The 18405-nt window shown below is 37.3% G+C and overlaps 1 protein-coding gene across 2 annotated transcripts; it reads right to left on the reverse strand.

Moving 5' to 3' along the window:
* Positions 1-4195: 4195 nt before the first annotated feature.
* On the reverse strand, positions 4196-18325 carry UTP15 (UTP15 small subunit processome component). Of its 2 annotated transcripts, none has more exons than XM_079793668.1 (13): positions 18171-18325; positions 15837-15971; positions 15356-15448; positions 15089-15273; positions 12977-13155; positions 11965-12090; positions 10159-10294; positions 9283-9367; positions 8312-8461; positions 7506-7607; positions 6987-7120; positions 6753-6811; positions 4196-5988 (listed from the first exon to the last, which is right to left on the reverse strand). In XM_079793668.1, the coding sequence occupies exons 2-13, from the start codon at positions 15924-15926 to the stop codon at positions 5783-5785; spliced, it is 1545 nt and encodes a 514-aa protein (XP_079649794.1). In that variant the 5' UTR covers positions 15927-15971; positions 18171-18325; the 3' UTR covers positions 4196-5782. The 2 variants fall into 2 exon arrangements, with proteins under 2 accessions (XP_079649794.1, XP_079649793.1); XM_079793667.1 differs by having other exon boundaries at positions 15837-16009; positions 18171-18324.
* Positions 18326-18405: the final 80 nt, after the last annotated feature.

Here is an 18405-nt window from a genome sequence, read left to right on the forward strand (position 1 = left end):
GTCTTTCTGTGCCTTGCTGAGGCCACAGAACAGATCCAGACTGCAAAGCTGGTGCTTTATTTATAATCAGGGACAAACAAGGTAATCTACAATGTTGTTGTAAGTTTCACTTGTTTTGGCAGCACTTGCTGCCCCTCCCACAGCCCACTAGCTACCCAGGAAAGATGGGAGCAGTCACAAGATCAAGCTTAATTATGCTTAGAGGACTGAGCCCTCCAAGCTGGGACTTGTTTGTGACTTTGCCAGCAGGTCAGTCCCAGGCTTAACCCTATAACCGCTTCCTACAGAAAACTGAAGAAACAGGTATGTATTAGTCTTCAGTGGGGAACATACTTATTTAGAGGTCTTACTTGGGGGTATTTTATTCCTACAATGCCTGAAATCTTTTTCTTATTAATTGAAAATTTTAACATTGTCATTCATAAATAAATATAGTTGATCATTTTCTTTTGTGGGGAACAAGAATGTACCCATCAGGGTAGGCTAGACTTTGCTATGATAACAAGAGATCTTCAAATCTCAGTTGCGTACTGTATCGAAGGTTTAATCCTTACTCCTATTATGTGTCCAGTGTAGGTCCACTGTGAACCTCCTCCAAGTCCTCCTCCTCTGGGGCGGGTTGAATAAAGCAGCTCATCAGGCACATTGCTGGTCATCGTGGCAAGAGAGAACTGGTGAACCATGAACAGGATTTTAAAACTTCTGTTTATAAGTGGCATGCTGTCAATGCTGCCCTTATTTTATAGGCCAAGGCGAATTAGGAGACACCACGGGACTTCCACCGGGTGGGGACAGAGCATCCTGCCCCTGGGAGGAGCCTCACGTCCCTGGCGTGAAGAACTAACTGTAAGCGGCCACTTTGGAGGGACAGCAGATACTTTGAAGAACAGTACAAACTGCCAAAGAGAGGGGTGTCGGGTTGATATTGATGTTAGGCTGGCTTCAGGAAATACTGTTGAAATTTTTCTTCTCTAAGTTTAGATCAGTTTGAATACATTAGAATTTTCTATTCCTTGAAAGTTTGAAAGCATTCACTAATAACACATTTGCATCCAGGGCTTCTTGGATTACCTTCTCAGTTTCGACCCTGGTCAGTGTTCTGTTTCAATTTTCTGCCTCTTTGGGACCAATTTTGTTCATTTATATTTTCAAGAAAAGCATCCATGTAAGCCAGCTTGTTAAATATATATTTGTTAAAAGTTTTGTCAAATATTCTTGGTTATTTTTTAAGTGGCCCATCCTTTCTTTCCAGCTTTACTGAAGTATAATTACAAGTAAACATAGTATATATTTTAAGTGGAAAACAAGATGATTAGATGTACATATACAATGAAATGATGACGATGACCAAACTAATTAATGCATCCACCACTTCACAGTTACCACCTTGTTTATAATTGTTTAATTTGTACTAACTTTACACAGTATAGAAATATGTATTTGCAAAAAAGTAATTTTGATGGAGATAGTAATAGTACCTACCCAAGTGGTTGTGAAGATTAAGTGAGTTAATATATGTACATTGGTGAGAATAGTGCCTTAGTAATCATATTATTGGATTTGGCCATCATTATTATTATTGTCCATATTTTCCAGTTTTGATCATCCTTATATTGCTAGGCAGGATTCTACAGAATCCTCCTTACAAGTTGACCATCATTAATAATGTACTGACTTACACTATCTTAAATAACTTGTAATTTCCTCCCAAGTAAATAAAACTGCTAGATTATGATTAAGTTTATGACTAATGATCTTATGTTAGAAAACCATGTGTATAAACTCTTAGTATTCTCTTATAAATTATAAAATAAGGAAATTAATATATGCTACTGTCAGTAAACTTACTGCAATTGCCTACTTTCTTCTTTTTCAATTCTTTGTTTCTACCTAGATCTTTACCCATTGGAAGATAAGAATGGGTTAGGCAGGCAAGCTTCAAAATCTTTTATTCTAAAGTGAACAATAATAAAAGAAAAAAATCTGACCACTGCTTTTTACTTGTTTCCTCTGAGGAAACTGCCTCTGATGCAGGGATCATGGTTTCTTTGCACTGGGAGCCCTTTACTAATAGAATGTTGTCTATCAATTATATCTCTATATTTTTAACAACCTTAAGAAAATACTTCTTATGAATCCAATGTTCTTATAGTGATGTCTATAGAGAATTAGCAACTCTCATTAAATTAGCGCAGTTTATATTTTTAATCTTCTGGTCAATAAAGTAAGTCATCACACAGTCTGAGTTAATATAGTTAACTTGAATAAAGGGAAGTCTGCATTAATAAGTATGCTTAAAGACAAATAATTCTATTTGCAACTTCTACTACAACACTAATGATTCCATGGGAATTGACATCTTACTTTCATGAGTAAGTGGTTAACGTCTTATTTGTGTATGTCGCAAATCATACCATTTACTTTCAAAATGTTTGTGAACAGTCTGTCTCAAGTCAGTTACACCCCTCATGTTATGGCTTATCTGATTTATTTAGAAAACATCATTTATATAAAAGAAAACTTTAACTCAACTCTTATCTAAATGATCCAAATGATGTTAATCATCAGGGAAGCTAAGAAAAATCTCCCAACTGGTGTAGGAAAAGTAGACTTTCCATAATCACAGACATGTGAGAAATACAGAAAGGCAGGTAAGACACTTTTTATATATTGCATTTATTTTCACAAGAATCCTGCAAAGTAGGTGATATTAGCCCATTTGACAGATATGAAAGCTGAGACCCAGAGCATCCATGTCTTGCCCTGGATCATAAATCACATGTTCTTTCCATTATTCTACATTGTTGAAAAGTTTAATCTTTCATTTTAAGAGGGCCTTGGTGAGATTTATGCCCATGTTTCTGGTTAGCATCTAATAATTATAAATGGTTTTTGAACCCACTTTATCAACATAGCAATAACCAAATATCTTGATTGTGTTCTAGAACTTACCTTAATCTTTAGGAAGACCAACTTGATTTAGAGATAGGGCTGCAGAAGAGGTTTATCTTAATTTTCAAAATAATACTGCCACCTCGTGGTGAGCTAAGGTAAGTTGCTCTAATGCATGGTTTCAGTTTCATTTGATTAAAATTTTCAATGGGCATAAAGGAATGTGTCCAGAAATATTGAGTTATAGCTATCAGAAAAATGATAATATAATTTCAGCTCATACACAAAACTATTGTTTTCATGTGAATTGCCAAGCTGGATTCAATAAACATTTGTTCATTCAGCACGTTTACTAAGCACCAACTTTGAATTGTGAAAAGTCAATATGAAGATGAATAAGGGCATATTCCATGGTTCTAGAATATGAGATACTATTCCTGGAGTGGTTGAGAATATGTACTCAGACTGCCTGAGTTCAAACCCCCAGATCTGCCACTAACCTGCATGACTTTGGACAAGTCACCTAAACTTTGTCACTTCTGTGTCACCACGTGCAGTGGGAAAAATAGTACCCTCTGCCCCATAATTATTAAGTATCTTGTGGAATACAAAGTACCCTGTCTGAGAGGGTCTTCAAGGAATACATCTGGGAAGTGACACTGGTGCATGGAGTCCTGAGTGGAAAGGCAGATGGCCTTTCCTTAGGTGATGAGCAGCAGGGATAAGACATTACCAAACAGACTTTGGGGTGGAAACAGACTCACTCTCTAGGATCAGAATTCATATTGATTTACCCCAGTAAACACTCCTCAAAATGCACAAAAATGTATATGAAAGCTTGCTCAGTGTAGAATTGCTTATGACTATAAAACAGAAACTATCCAACTGCCTATTGATAGGAAACTGGTTAAACTTATTATGGCACATCTATACAGTGATATAGGAGGCCAACATTAAAAGTTATGAAGCTGAGCTATATGTACTAATATGGAGCAATTGAAATGCAGACAGCATCTAACAACTGCAACTCTCAGTGGAGTTCCGTTCAAGGGAAGGACTCTCAGCCACAGCAGGCAGACCAGTTCAGAGTGCTGGGATGATGAGGACCTCACGCTTGGCGAATTCAATGTTCAATGAGAACATCAAGCTTGGATGGGTGTAGTGAGAATCAAATGATGTATGGGAAACCCTTGTCACATGTTAGACACTTGATGGCAACTAGTTTTAAATAGAATTTCAACTTCTAATTTTTATTAGTATATACACTTATGAAGTTCAATTTTTTAAAAAAGCTTTTAAATACAAATTTATTTATATAAATGAACCCTTCTCAACATAAACAGTTTCTGACCTTGACTGATCTCATAATTACTCAGGGAAGCAAACTCCTGGTTTCTTATAGGCTATTGTGCTGTATGACTGCTTAAAGGGAAACTAGACCCTTTTTTGAGTATATTCCCCTTACCAGAACACAGAAATACTTTCTTCTGCTTTAAATAAAATAAAAACCTGAATTCACAGAACTGATTTTAAGAGGAGATTCCCATTACAAAATCTTCCTTTAACTAAAGGTTCTTCTAGCCCAAGGCGTATTTCCTTACAGATAATTAACTACTTGAGGTAGGACAGGAATTGATGGAAGGTGGGAGAGGTAGCAAGTGTGAAAACAACCAGTGACTATCCATCAGGAATTGATATATCTCAGAAAGCCAAGGAAAAAAAATAAGAATCTCTTTATTTTAAAATGTGATTTATACCAAACTTTAAAAAAATACAGCTATTTTCCAAAGCAAGCTACTCTGGCTTGGAGTTCTGAAACATATGACTGTGTAAAGAAAAAAATCCAATAACCCCCGGACACAGACAATAGGGTGGTGAAGGCCTAGCGTGGGGGCGGGAGTAGGCTGGAGGGGTCAATGGGGAAAAAAGGGAGACATGTGTAATACTTTCAACAATAAAGAATTATTTAAGAAGAAAAAAATCCAAATACAGATGAGAGAAAATGGTTTCCAGACACTTAGGTAGCTACAATATAAATTTCAAACATATAAAAGGCTGAAAGGCTATTTATTGTAAGAGAAATGGCAAATTTTCTCATTCCGCTGACCTGAAGCAAGTAGAAAACTTGGTAGAAAGGTTGTCTACTAAGGGGAATTAATAAAAACATGGTCCTAATAAGGCCTCTCTGTAGACCTTGCTCTGATAAGGGCAGTCAAGATTAAAAAAAGAAAAAGAAAACCTGGGGTGGAGAGCACAATTTCTAGGTACCAAATTTGCCTTATCACTCTCTCTGAATGCATGTCTAACCAAGTGTCTTTATTCAGAGTTGGCCACTGATTTGCCCACTTGGAACAGCTCCAGGCCTACTACCAGCTAAAGGAGGGCATCTGACCTGTGATAAGTGATGTCAAGGAGAAGGTGGCAAGCTCAGCAGGGCCTGAAAAAACCAAGGGCACTGATTAAAGAAATAATTTATTTGTTGCTGCCATTTGTTTCATTTTTTTCCAGGAATGGGTAAAAAATAAATAAGCCCGTGTCTTTGGAATGATTCCATTTGAAGCTACCTCCACAGTTCTGAATGCCTACCCAAATGCTGGTACAGAACTTTGCTGCATGGAAACCAGTATCAACTTGTCCAAGGTGGAGGTGCATTATGATCAAGACAACTGAGATCTTCTAGCCACAGATGCCACAAAATAATTCAAACTATTACATGGAAAACCATGTCACAAACCAGATACTTATTTTCCAATCATAGCTATTACGGTCTCTTCCATAAAACTGCTTCTGTAAATAGTTTTTTTTATCGTGTCAGAGAGATTCTCTTTCCAATATTTAATAGAATCAGTTTTATCCCCAGTTAGCAGTCCTGTGTCTTATGAAGCAGGCACTAGGACTCTATCCTCTTGTTCTCCAGAAGTCCGTCAGAAGCAGGAGTGCTTTCTTTCCTTGTCATGGTAGCAAAAAGCATATCCATCATCCCCAGGGTTTCTAGCAGTTCTTTTTGGTAATCAATCTCTTTTTCTACTAGTCCTTGAAGTAACAAAAACTTTTTATCAACTACAGGTGACTGACCAATTACCGGCAGATATATATCTAGAAACAGAGAGAGAAAACACAATAACTAGAAATATCTTTCTAAACAATAAATTAACAATAATATTTAGGAAAAGCATAAAAATATTATATACAAAGACACTGAAAGATCTGTACTTATTTTATAATTTATGATTTACAGAAAGTAAACAATTTATCTGAATAAATACATTTCAGAGAAGAAGTAGTTATAAAAAGCAGAGCATGAAGCCCTAGCCGGTTTGGCTCAGTGGAAAGAACGTCGGCCTGCAGACTGAAGGTAAGATTCTGGTCAAGAGCACGTACCTCAGTAGCAGGCTTGACCCCTGGCCCTGGTCGGGGCTTACGTGGGAGGCAACCAATTGATGTGTCTCTCTCACATCAATGTTTCTCTCTCTGTGTCTCTCCCCCTCCCTTCTACTCTCTCTAAAAATCAATGGAAAAATATCCTCAAGTGAGGATTAACAACAAAAAAGTAGAGCATGGAAGTTCTGACTTATTTTCATTTCCCCATTAAAAAATAGTCACAGTCACTGTAGATGTTTAAGAAAAAAATTTTTTTTATCATAACCCTAATAACAGCAATTCAAAGTTGAAGCACTGTAAACATTTTACTCCATGTTAAAATGCATTGATTTACTATTGTGTGTTTTCTCCATAAAAATCTTCAATCAAGAATTGATAAAAACAAGATATTTTTATTTGAGTTCCAAATTTTATTTCATATTTTGACATCTGACTTTTGCAAGCATGCTAGGATTTTTCAAGTTTTAACAATTACTTACCAATAACTATTTCAGCAGCATTGATCAAAACAGAAGCAAATCTCGGCTGAGACAGATTCCTACAAAGCAAAAATTGTTTACTGAAACTTGCCAACTTGAAAAAAAAACCTTAAAATCGATTTGAGTTGTTCTATCAGTTCTCTACAAAGATCGCATTAAAAGTAAATGTCTCTCATTTGGGGATAAAGGATTTTAGATGTAAAAATACATGTGTTTCATAGACATGAAACATACCTTATCAAAAAATTAAGAACACGACTGATTTCCTTTTCATCCCGACCTGCAAGGGCATTTGCAAGAACTCCTCTTCGATTGAGCTCCTTTATGATGGAAACTGTAATCTCAGGTGTCTTTATTGTACAACTGGGCTAGAAAAATTCTCAGAATCAACATGAGCAGACAAGACAGCACAAGAGAAATTACAGTATTGGAACTTACTAATGATTGCCAAATTTAAATAAATTTCATCTTCACAGTTTTGAGTCATGGTACTACACAAGACAAGAAATAAAATGATTCCTTTAAAAATATGCTCCCTGGAGGTTCATCAATTGTAATAAATGCACCGTTCTGGTAGGGAATGTTGTTAATGGAGGAAGCTGTGCAAGTGTGGAGGCAAGGGCTATATGGGAAATCTCTGTACCTTCCCTTCAGTTTGGCTTTGAACCTAAATCTTTTAAAAAAGAAAGTCTTAATAAAAAGAATTTTACACACACACACACACACACACACACACACTCACTGCTCACTTACCTCAAGGACTCTGTCAAGTGCTTTGGAAATCCGGAAATTTTTCAGATCCCTGTCATACAATTCTAGGTGTTTTTTTGACGGCCTGTTGATCAAAATGTCATCCTGCATTGAAAAGTAAATTTAAAGAGAAAAATCAACACCTGTATAGAGTTTCATTCAAAATAAACTTGTTTGTAGTGGTATTTTTATACCATGGCATTCCTGAACTATTCGTGAATAATGATCCCATGCCCATAATATAGATAAAGTGAAAATGGAATAATTTGTCACATCAATGTACTCTAACGTTATTGACTCTACAACTTTTCAGGGTTGTTTAGAAGATCACATCAGATGGCATGTGAAAGACATCGCTTTGAATATGGTAAAGTACTACAGCATTGTTACAATTAAGGGTATTAATATCCTTATTCCCCATTACTTATTAGTAGGGTTCCCAATCTAGCAATCTAGAGATAAATCTGATATAGAAAAAATCAAAATAAAGTTAAATGCCATGTAAACTATACTTTCCAATAATGTGCAGGGAATTGGCTACTCTAACAAATTTCTCCTTTAAATACCTTAAAAAAAAAAATACCTTTTGCCCTAGCCGGTTTGGCTCAGTGGATAGAGTGTCGGCCTGAGGACTAAAGAGTCCCACGTTCGATTCTGGTTAAGGGCACATGCCCAGATTGTGGGCTCAATCACCAGTAGAGAGGGTGCGGGAGGCAGCCGATCAATGATTCTCTCTCATCATCGATGTTTCTTTCTCTCTCCCTCTCCCTTCCTCTCTAAAATCAATAAAAATATATTTTTTTAAATACCTTTTGCTTCATATAATTTTTCCCTTTAATAAAAGTTCGATATGCAGGCCTTCTTCTTCTGGGAAGAGAATCCTTCTTTGCTTCAGATTTCCGATGTTTAACACTCAGTATTCCATTGGTCATTCCTACAACTATTGTCTCATCTTCATGCTAATAGCAATTACAAAAAATAGGTTAATCTATTCCTAACTCATAAATTATCATACTTTTTCTTCAAAATACCATTTATAATGTGTTTGCTGCTTATCCATACTTTCACCAAGAGTTCCATTCAGATATAGATATTCTGCCTAACAATATCTAGACAAAAATTTAGAGCAAAATCATTTTCTCCTCTAGGATAATATTATATGGACAGAACTTATACCTGTTATAAATCATCATTGGCAGTTTGTATAATAATATGCAGTCAATGACATCTTGGAAAACTCCAAAATATTTTTTTCTGCATCCTCTTACTAGAAAAAAGGATTATGTAATGACATTATTTTCTACTCTTGCCAAGAAAATATTTAATTTTCCTCTCCCAATTTGGATTTCTATAGAATGTATTCAAATATCCTCCTCCTTAATGGCTCATGAAACTGGACAGTGGACATTCCAGAAAGAGCAGTCAACAAAGGAAAGGAGATACTTTATTTTGTTGTTCCCTTTCCTCCACGGTCCCCACCCCTCGATTTTTTTTTCCCCCTCAGAGAGCCAACCCTTGAGTTAAATGTTTTGAAGAGTTTTATCAACTTACAGCACGGCACTTGGTTTGAAGCTATGCAGTGTGTGGGACCTAAATCTGAAAGCATGCTAAGTTACTGGGACAAGTTATATATTCTAGTAATTGTCTTAATTCAATACTCTAATGTGGCAAAAAGAAAATAAGATTTATTCGAATACAAAGATAAGCCCTACCATTCCATTTTAGTTTCATTTAACAGGCAAAGTTAGGGGAAGCTTTAAAAGAAACTAAAAGTACTTACTGCAAGTGCAAGACTCAAAATTGAAGCTGCATAATCAAAACTGTGGACTACTTTGTAGGAAGTTGTGCTATATACTTTCACCTTCCTAATAAGAAAGAAAGCTTTGTCATAAAAATATCTTAAAAGTGAGTATAAAATTTTTCATTTTTTGAAAATTCAATATATGAATATTAAAATTTACACAATGAAGATAAACAATGATTAGGATATTAATTACAAACTAATTCATCACTGAATCCTCTCTTTTAAAAAGAACTATTTATTAGGACTAGCCATAATGTTTGTATAAAGACTAGGCCACTAGAAGGGTAGACCACGAACCACTGTTGCCTGAAGATAAAACGAGAGTTTTCTATATGTAAATAAAAGGTCAAAACTACTTTCAACTCAACAGAATTTTTTTCATGGAAATTATTTGGCAGAATGTTTTATCACAAAAACTGCAGAAACAACTCATTTCCAGCAGTAAATACTTATCCTATATAATAAAAGGCTAATATGCAAATTGACCGAACAGCGGAATGACTGGTCACTATGATGCACACTGACCACCAGGGGGAAGACACTCAACACAGGAGCTGCCTCCTGGTGGTCAGTGCACTCCCACAGGGGGAGCACAGCTCAGCCAGAAGCCAGGGTCATGGCTGGCGAGCGACTCCATGGTAGTGCTAAGGATGTCCGACTGACTGTCCAACTGACGGGGAGCGGGCCTACGCCATCAGTCGGACATCCCCTAAGGGCTTCTGGACTGCGAGAGAGTGCAGGCCAGGCTGAGGAATCCCCCCCCCCCCCCGCGCGCCAACCCAGTGCATGATTTTCATGCACCGGGCCTCTAGTATACTAATAATGATGAAGAAAGAAAATGAAAATGCTAACCTATCCAGTGAACCAGAGAGTAACCTCTGTCCAGAGCTGCTCAGACATAAACACGTCACAGTTTTATGATGATTTTTCAAAGACACTAGCAACTGTCCTCCTTTTAGCATGTCCCAGACTTTAACATAACGGCCTCCTATAAAAAGAAATAATCATTAGTTTGATATTCCGCCTATAGATTAAAAAATTTAAGACCTCAAGAGCATTCTTCACTGGATGCTCCACAGCACAGAGGTTAAGTGAGGGATTCCAGAGCCAGACTGCCTGGTTTCAGAGCTGACTACCTTCTGCTGGGTCTGTAACCTGATAATAATAACAGCTCCTACCTCGCAGAGCTGTTATGACAATTTAGTAATTTCTTATTTTCAAAATACACAAAACTACCTGGTAAAATAAAAAGTAAAACCAAAAGATTTTAACAAATTATAATAAAACATTCTTCAAAAGAAATGTTGTAATACCATGTAAATAATGCAGATTTTATTTCCAAAAAAAGTGCGAACCCCAATGTAACTGAAACACTTCCCTATAACTTTTTCTTACTTTAAGAGTTGGAAGGATCCTAAAACACAATTTAATCCAATGGTTAAAAAAAAATTTTTTAATGCAGCATCTTAATGAAATATTAATAGCATCTTAATGAAATCTTAAGCAGAAGTCTAAGAGATAAAATAGAAAAAGGGTTATGGAGGGCGGAACAAATTTCTTACCTATCCTGACTGTGCAAGAGAGCCTGGAACCCAATTCGCGGTCCCTGTCTCCTCACGTGTGGCAGCTCATGACAGAGATTACAGTTTGAAACCACTGATCTAGCCTAACCTCTCCTTTTCAAGATCGATAAAAGTTAAGGGATTGCTCAAGGTCACATAACTAGTGACACAGTAATTAGCATACAGGTACCTATCATACTTCTCATCTTAAACTTTTCATTTCTCAAAACAACAGCAAGACAAATAGATACGTCTGGCAATGTCATCAACTTTTTTTTTTTTTTTAATCAAATAGGTACTGGGGAAGAGTATAAAACAGGATAATTTCAGAATATTTTTTAAAAGCTACACACAGCCCTTTTATAATATGCTATAAAGTACACATACTATCTATGTATGCTTCCAAGGTCAATACATTAATTTTGTTGTTGTTTTTTTTAGATGTCAATACATTAATTTTGATTTGACAAATGAAAACAGCCAATTCACTTCTTCCATTATAATTTTGAAAATGCACTATGATCAACATAAGAACACTTCAGTTCCACTCTAGATGAAGGAAGGCCTCTTTTGACCTCACATTACTTCCTCCTCCAGCATTGGAGCTATTTCCTGGGTAAGGCCATTTCATCAAGAGTCACATGAAAAAGACAAGCCTGATTCTAGATCCGAAAGAAACTGTGTTTTCAAAAACTGCCATAGATCTCTTGTGTAAGAGTAACAGCAGGTGTACAACCTGGATTTCTGGGTTAAGGACATAAGCAGGCTCTCAAGTTCTGGGATTTCAGATCTATTTACCACTTTGCCTTGGACAAATTAGTTAAAACTTTTATTTATTTCCTCAGTTGCAAAACAAGGAGAAAACTACCTACCTTGTTGGCTCATCTAGGGCATCAGAGATAATAGCACAGTATCTGGTTCACATAGGTACTCAATAAATGATAACTGCTTGCCTGTCCCACTTATCAATTGTTTGAGCAAACACATATAGATAGGCAATTCAAGTGCACACTGATAAATTATAAAAAGTAACTGATAAAGAAATTATCTGATTCAAGACCAACATACTGGTGAAAGCAATTTTTAAAAGAAATACCTGCTGATACCAGAAGACCTCCAGAGGGAAAAAGCAGGACACTTTCCACTGGCTGACCATGCTCTACCGAGACAACACTCTTGTTTGTTCGTGTATCAAACATCTTCACAGTATGATCATATGACCCTAGAATGTCAATTTTTATTATGTGAGTTTCACTACTCAAAACAACAAAAACTATATATATATATATTGTGTGTGTGTGTGTGTGTGTGCATGTATGTATATTCAAACATAAAATTTTAAAGGAGAAAAGCTTAGCCCGGCTGGTGTTACTCAGTGGTTGAGCGTCGACCCATGCACCAAGAGGTCACCGGTTCGATTCCTAGTCAGGGCACATGCCCAGGTTTCGGGCTTGATCCGCAGTGGGAGTTGTGCAGGAGACAGCAACTCAATGTTGATTGTTTCTCTCTCATTGATGTTTCTATCTCTCTCCCTCTCCCTTCCTTTCTCTCTAAAATAATCAATAAAAACATATTAAAATAAATAAATATATAAATGGAAAAAAGCTTAGATGAAATTTTTAAAGAGTCATATGTAAATTCATAAAGATATAATACCTCCAAACTCTCTGGTAACACTGACTGTTTCTGAAGCAGCATGACATATTACACAGAATCTTAAACTATTCCCATCTACAGGCTTCTGCCACTACTGAGTCATCTGGGAATCTCTGCACAGGCACCCAAAGACGGACTGCATTGTTTCCTAGCTGCTGGAGACTCTGAAATCAGAATACTAAACCCATTACAGTTCTGACTGTCTTATGTTTTCTAGGCAGCCTGATGTTTCCAAGTACATTTGGAGGACAGTAAGAACAATCACCAAAAAAAAAGAAAAAGAGAACAACTGGATAAAGAAAAATATATGTTTATTAAAAAATGTTTAAACTCCTCTATCCAAAAAAAATTCCAAAGCATATTCAAGTCTAGCACAGTAAAGTTATCAACTTTGGGGCACAGTAAAGTTATCAACTTTGGAGGACAGGGGGGCGGGGAGAGAGTTTACCAACCTGTTACAAAGAGATCTGGGTTCAGCTTGCTAGCACATCCACACCTCACATAATCAGAATGTTCTTTGAATGTCAGAATTTCTTTGGAGTTTGGAATATCCCATAATTTAACTGTATAATCATCAGCCCCAGAGACCACATGATATTTGTCAGCTGTAAAATCTACTGTATGGACTGCTCTGAAAGATAAAGGATCAGTTTATTAAAAAGCAAGAAAAAACTACATTTCTGACACCTTCTAACCTAAAACACTTCTCTTCCCCAAATGTTTCAGGGTGTAATTGCAGGGTGAAATCATAAGAGGAAAAAAAAAAATCTTTAAAACAGATGTTTGTCCACAAGCTAACTTAAAATTTAAAATTCCCATGCACTATGAAGTTAATGAGAATATTAAACAGTAGCCTTAAAATTATATTTTCTAATATGTTAACAATTCCACTTAGCTGCTCAATGAAAGTAAAATATTCTAAATGTTGGTACACAGGTACTTTTCTGTAATTTAAAAAATTTCAAAATGGGTAGTTCCTTTAAAAATTCTAATAAGATCTGCCCTAGCCTGTTTGGCTCAGTGAACAGAGCGTCGATCTGCGGACTAAAGGGTCCCAGGTTCGATTCCGGTCAGGGGCACATGCCCAGGTTGCGGGCTCAATCCCCAGTGGGGAGCATGCAGGAGGCAGCCAATCAATGATTCTCTCTCATCATTGATGTTTCTATCTCTCTCTCCCTCTTCCTTCCTCTCTGAAATTAATAAAAATATATTTTAAAAAAAAAATTCTAATAAGATCTGCCACTAAATAGGATCATGTTAAGTACATTTCTGTTATATTTTAAATGTTTCACTGATGGGATAAGACCATCCTGATAATCTATATATATAAAAGCCTAAGCAACCGGCCGACCAACCAACCGGTAGCTATGATGCACTGACCACCAGGGGGCAGACACTCAACACAGAAGCAGGAGCGGAAACCACAGCATGGACACATGGAACAGACTGATGAATCTCAGAGGGAAAAGGGGAGGAGGGAGGATGGGAAGAGATTAACCAAAGATCTTATATGCATACTAGAGGCCCGGTGCACCAGTGGTGTCCCTCGGCCTGGCCTGCTCCCTCTCGCAATCCAGGACCCCTCATGGGATGTCGGAGAGCTGGTTCCAGCCTGATCCCCGCAGGCCAGGCCAAGGGACTCCACCAGCGCACGAATCTGTGCACTGGGCCTCTAGTACAATATAAAAAAAAATTCTTGAGATTTTAAATTGATAGCAAATTATAGAAATGACATTGGTAATTCTGAAATAAAGTTATAATATAAAATTGCCTTGGCAATTCAATTTATCAAGGGGCAAAATACTAAATCCAAAAAGAAAGAAAATCCACCTTCCAACTTAACTTCAAAATAAGAACTTCTAATACAGTTCAGGCTTATAAAGTTCTCATTAATAGCTGTGAGGCTGCCTTTAGATCAGTGGTTTATAATTGCAATTGGGTCACGGATCTCACTGAGAAGTTAATGAACACTATAGAATGTCTCCCTAGATAAATATCCATTTCCTAAAATGTCACATATGATTCTAGGGAATTCATAAGCCCCATCAAACTGCACCTTAGGACTGAACCAGGAAACAGACTATTTTACAACAACCAAGATAAAGTATTTAAAGATACATAATCTTCTCTATGGTTTTTTGTTTTTTTTTAATATATTTTATTGATTTTTTACAGAGAGGAAGAGAGAGAGATAGAGAGTTAGAAACATCAATGAGAGAGAAACATCGATCAGCCGCCTCCTGCACACCCCCCACTGGGGATGTGCCCGCAACCAAGGTACATGCCCTTGACCGGAATCGAACCTGGGACCCCTCAGTCCGCAGGCCAATGCTCTGTCCACTGAGCCAAACCGGTTTCAGCTCTATGTTTTTATTCAAAGCCCAGAAAACAGAATTTACAAAACAAAACAAAAAGAACACATAAAAAGCACCTGTCTAAAACTCTATGGTGGAAAAAATGAATTAGCCTTGTGACAGTTTTGCAATATATACAAATATCAAATATAATGTTGTATGTAAATTATACCTCAATTAAAAAAGATTTTTTTTTTAACTGTCTCTTACTTAGTATGGCCTTCAAACTGCCTGAGGGGAGCCCTCCCAGTTATATCAAAAAGCTGAACTCCACCATCTTCACTGCCAGCCACAAGCAATCTACCATCCTGTCGATAAGTAGCACAGTAAGCTGTGTCTTTAAATCGGGAAAACGTTTTTATAGGTTCCTGGGAGTATCGCCCATAAATGTGAATCTACAAGAAAAAAAAAAACATGGTATTTTACCAGATGGCTCACACTTAGTAATAAATATAAAAATAAATGTAATGTATTTACCCTTGAAGAAGCTGTGACAGCATAATTATATGGAGGCTGTGGAGAAAAGTCTACTTTTGACACTGCACCAAACTCCTTGATCTGAACAGGGGTCTTAATAAAAAAATAATACAGAGTATTAACAATTGCAGTATTCACAGAGTTACAACTGATAATATCTATTTAAGTCTTTATAATCTAGAAGAATTAATTTTACATCACTTCCTCCTTAGATTAAGAAAAGCAAAAAAACAAAACTTCTTGCATATGAGATTCAAATTCTAAAATTTAATTCATTTGTCACTGATTAATCATCTATTTTGTACTAGGCACTTGTATGATTAAAATGATTAAGCAGCAATTTATATAAAATCCCAAGAAAGTATCTAATATCAAATTTTCTGCCCAAACTATAAGCTGCTGATATTGTTTTTAATTATTAGTTCTCTACTAGAGTATCCAAAGTATAACACATGCTGGAGAAATTGGCATAAATACTTACCTTATAGTTGTTCCAGTACAGTGTATCCTGGGTGATTTTTTCACCAAGTATAGGATATGTCTGAATAGCTACAGGCTTATAACCAGCCATAATTTCATACAATTAGACTTTTATCCAAAAGCAAGTAGTCTGAAACTGATGTTAGAAATAATTTTAGTGACTCTGCCTTATGTCTGAAAAAGAAAATATTTTATATACATGTTACTCATAAACCTGTATATATATAGTTGTGATTTTCACTCTGCATCCTTTCAAAAGGCTGTGTAGTAGCTTAGTGACGAGTAAACCATTTAATTATAACACAGAAGAATAATCTAAAGGAACAAGGAAGAATACAAATAGGGCTACCATACTGCACCATCCAACTCAGCTATACACAGAGGCTACATACAAATGTCTTTACACCTAACTGACCAATTTATAACACTTGGGAATAAATCTAACTTAGCTGTCCAGTAGCCAAAGCAGAGAGAAACATGATGGCTTAGAATGTTCATTTACTGAAGGTGAAACTGCAAATATAAAAGTTTCCTGAAATTAAATTAAGATGATATTTAATCTTTAAGAAGACAGGGATTGACTTCCTGAAAGCCTAAAATGCCAAAAAGGAAGGAAAACAAAACTAATATTCTAATGTGGAAGCTTAAAATTAAATTTAAAGGCTTAAAAGAAAATAAAACAAGAAGATAATATTCTGATGTAGAAGCTCAAAATTATATTAATTAATTTTTAAGATGGTTTAAACAATAAGAAAACAAGAATAAAGCAATTCTAGAATTAAATCTAAATTAAAGTGAGAGAACAGAATGAAACTTATAACTGACATGTAATTAAGGCCAAAATGTCTTTCCAGACTATTCAATTTGCAAGAGATTCCATTTTATCAGGTGAATGATTCCAATGGTACAACTCATCATCTATCCCAGAAAGCCTGAAAATAGTGCAGTAGTAACACCAAAATCTGTAAGTGTAACATATTTTAAAGGCTGTTTTGATGAAACATGGTTCCATGATTAAAAAGGGAGAAAACTTTTCTGTTCATCCAAGTACACACTGTTCTAGGCACTAGGGATACAAGGATGATTGAAAGACATGGTCTGTACCCTCACACTTGAATATTCTCCATTTCAGCTTGTGATTGGCACCAGCTAGGAATCTGGAGTCAGCCTTGACTTGTCCCTTCCTTCTCACTTCTAACATCCAAAAAGATCTGCTGACTTTACCTCCCAAATTAAACTTCATCACGTTCACTCCACCTAGTTCCACTGCCCTAATTCAGATCTTCTCATCTACTAATAGTGCAACATAAGGTCTTCCTAACTCCCTCATCCATCTTCCAAATAGCCATCAGAGATATCTAACGACAAAGAACGTTTGTAGAATGAAGGAAAGGATGCATTGTGCTGGGTTCTATGGGAAAACACAAAATTAAAATCACAAGTGGCATCTATAAGATGAACATTGCTATAGAAGAGGAGTTGACAAACTTTTTTCTGTAAAGGGCCAGGTGATAAATATTTTAGGCTTTGTGGGCCAACAGGAAAACAGAGGGTATTCATGTAGTTACTTATATAGTAAGAAAGAAAATTTCCAATGAAACCCCCAAAATAGTTATGACTACAATTTTTTATTTTTGAATGAAAATGGGATTTGGAGGAGGGAGGAGAATATTTCACTCACTTCAGGTTCAAAGTTAGTGCTTCCTATCATCAAATAGACGGCAAATGTTCATCTGTAAAAATCATGCTTGGCTCACTGACTACCCAAAAACAAGCACCAGGCCAGATCTAGCCTGCAGGACTTTACCCAAACTAGAGCATAAGCAGAAGAGCACATAACTGTGTCCTGAGAGAAAGAGTTTAACATTAAGAAGGAAAGCTGAGGAGCAGTAGCAGTGGTTTGCCAGATTAGTGAGAAACGGCATTGACGGCAGGGGGGCGTGGGGGGGAGCACGACACAGTGCAAAGGCCAGAAGTGATGTGAAATCCGGGTGGCTCCCAGAAAGATTCAAAGTGTGCGTTTCCGCTGGGCTTTGAATTACTGTACGATATTGAAACAGACTGGGCGGAGGACGGAGTATTCGAAACCCAGGGTACCTCCTAAGCACAGACTTGCGAAGATGCGGATTAGTCCGGGGACGAGTTACAGCGGGCAGTGTAACGGGGATGTGATCGTAAAGGAGGGAAATCGGGGTCGAAGAGAAATTGAGGGGATCCTCATGGGCTGGTTAAGAGGTCACCAGCGGAGACTGGGGAGCCCAGAGGAGCATGCCAGATACCAAGGCAGATCCGGCGTGGGTCTGAGCTACCCTCATCGGGAGCCGCCTTTACCTACCTCCGATGGGCCCCGAGGGTCCGCCGAAACACCCGGACTTCAGGAGACTTTCTTGGGCCCCGCTAGACCCCTCCCCGGACAGCCCAGAATCACTAGGAGACGGCCACATGGACCCTCAGAAGTCACCGAAGCACCCGGCGAACGAAAAGGCCAGGCCCGTCGCCCGCTGATGACGTAACGGCTCCGGCTCAGCGCACTCTCGCAGCACAGGTGTCGCGGGGGCGGGGCAGGGGAG

The sequence above is a fragment of the Cnephaeus nilssonii genome (genome assembly GCF_951640355.1).
Source record: "Cnephaeus nilssonii genome assembly, chromosome: 2".
Classification (NCBI taxonomy): Eukaryota; Metazoa; Chordata; class Mammalia; order Chiroptera; family Vespertilionidae; genus Cnephaeus; species Cnephaeus nilssonii.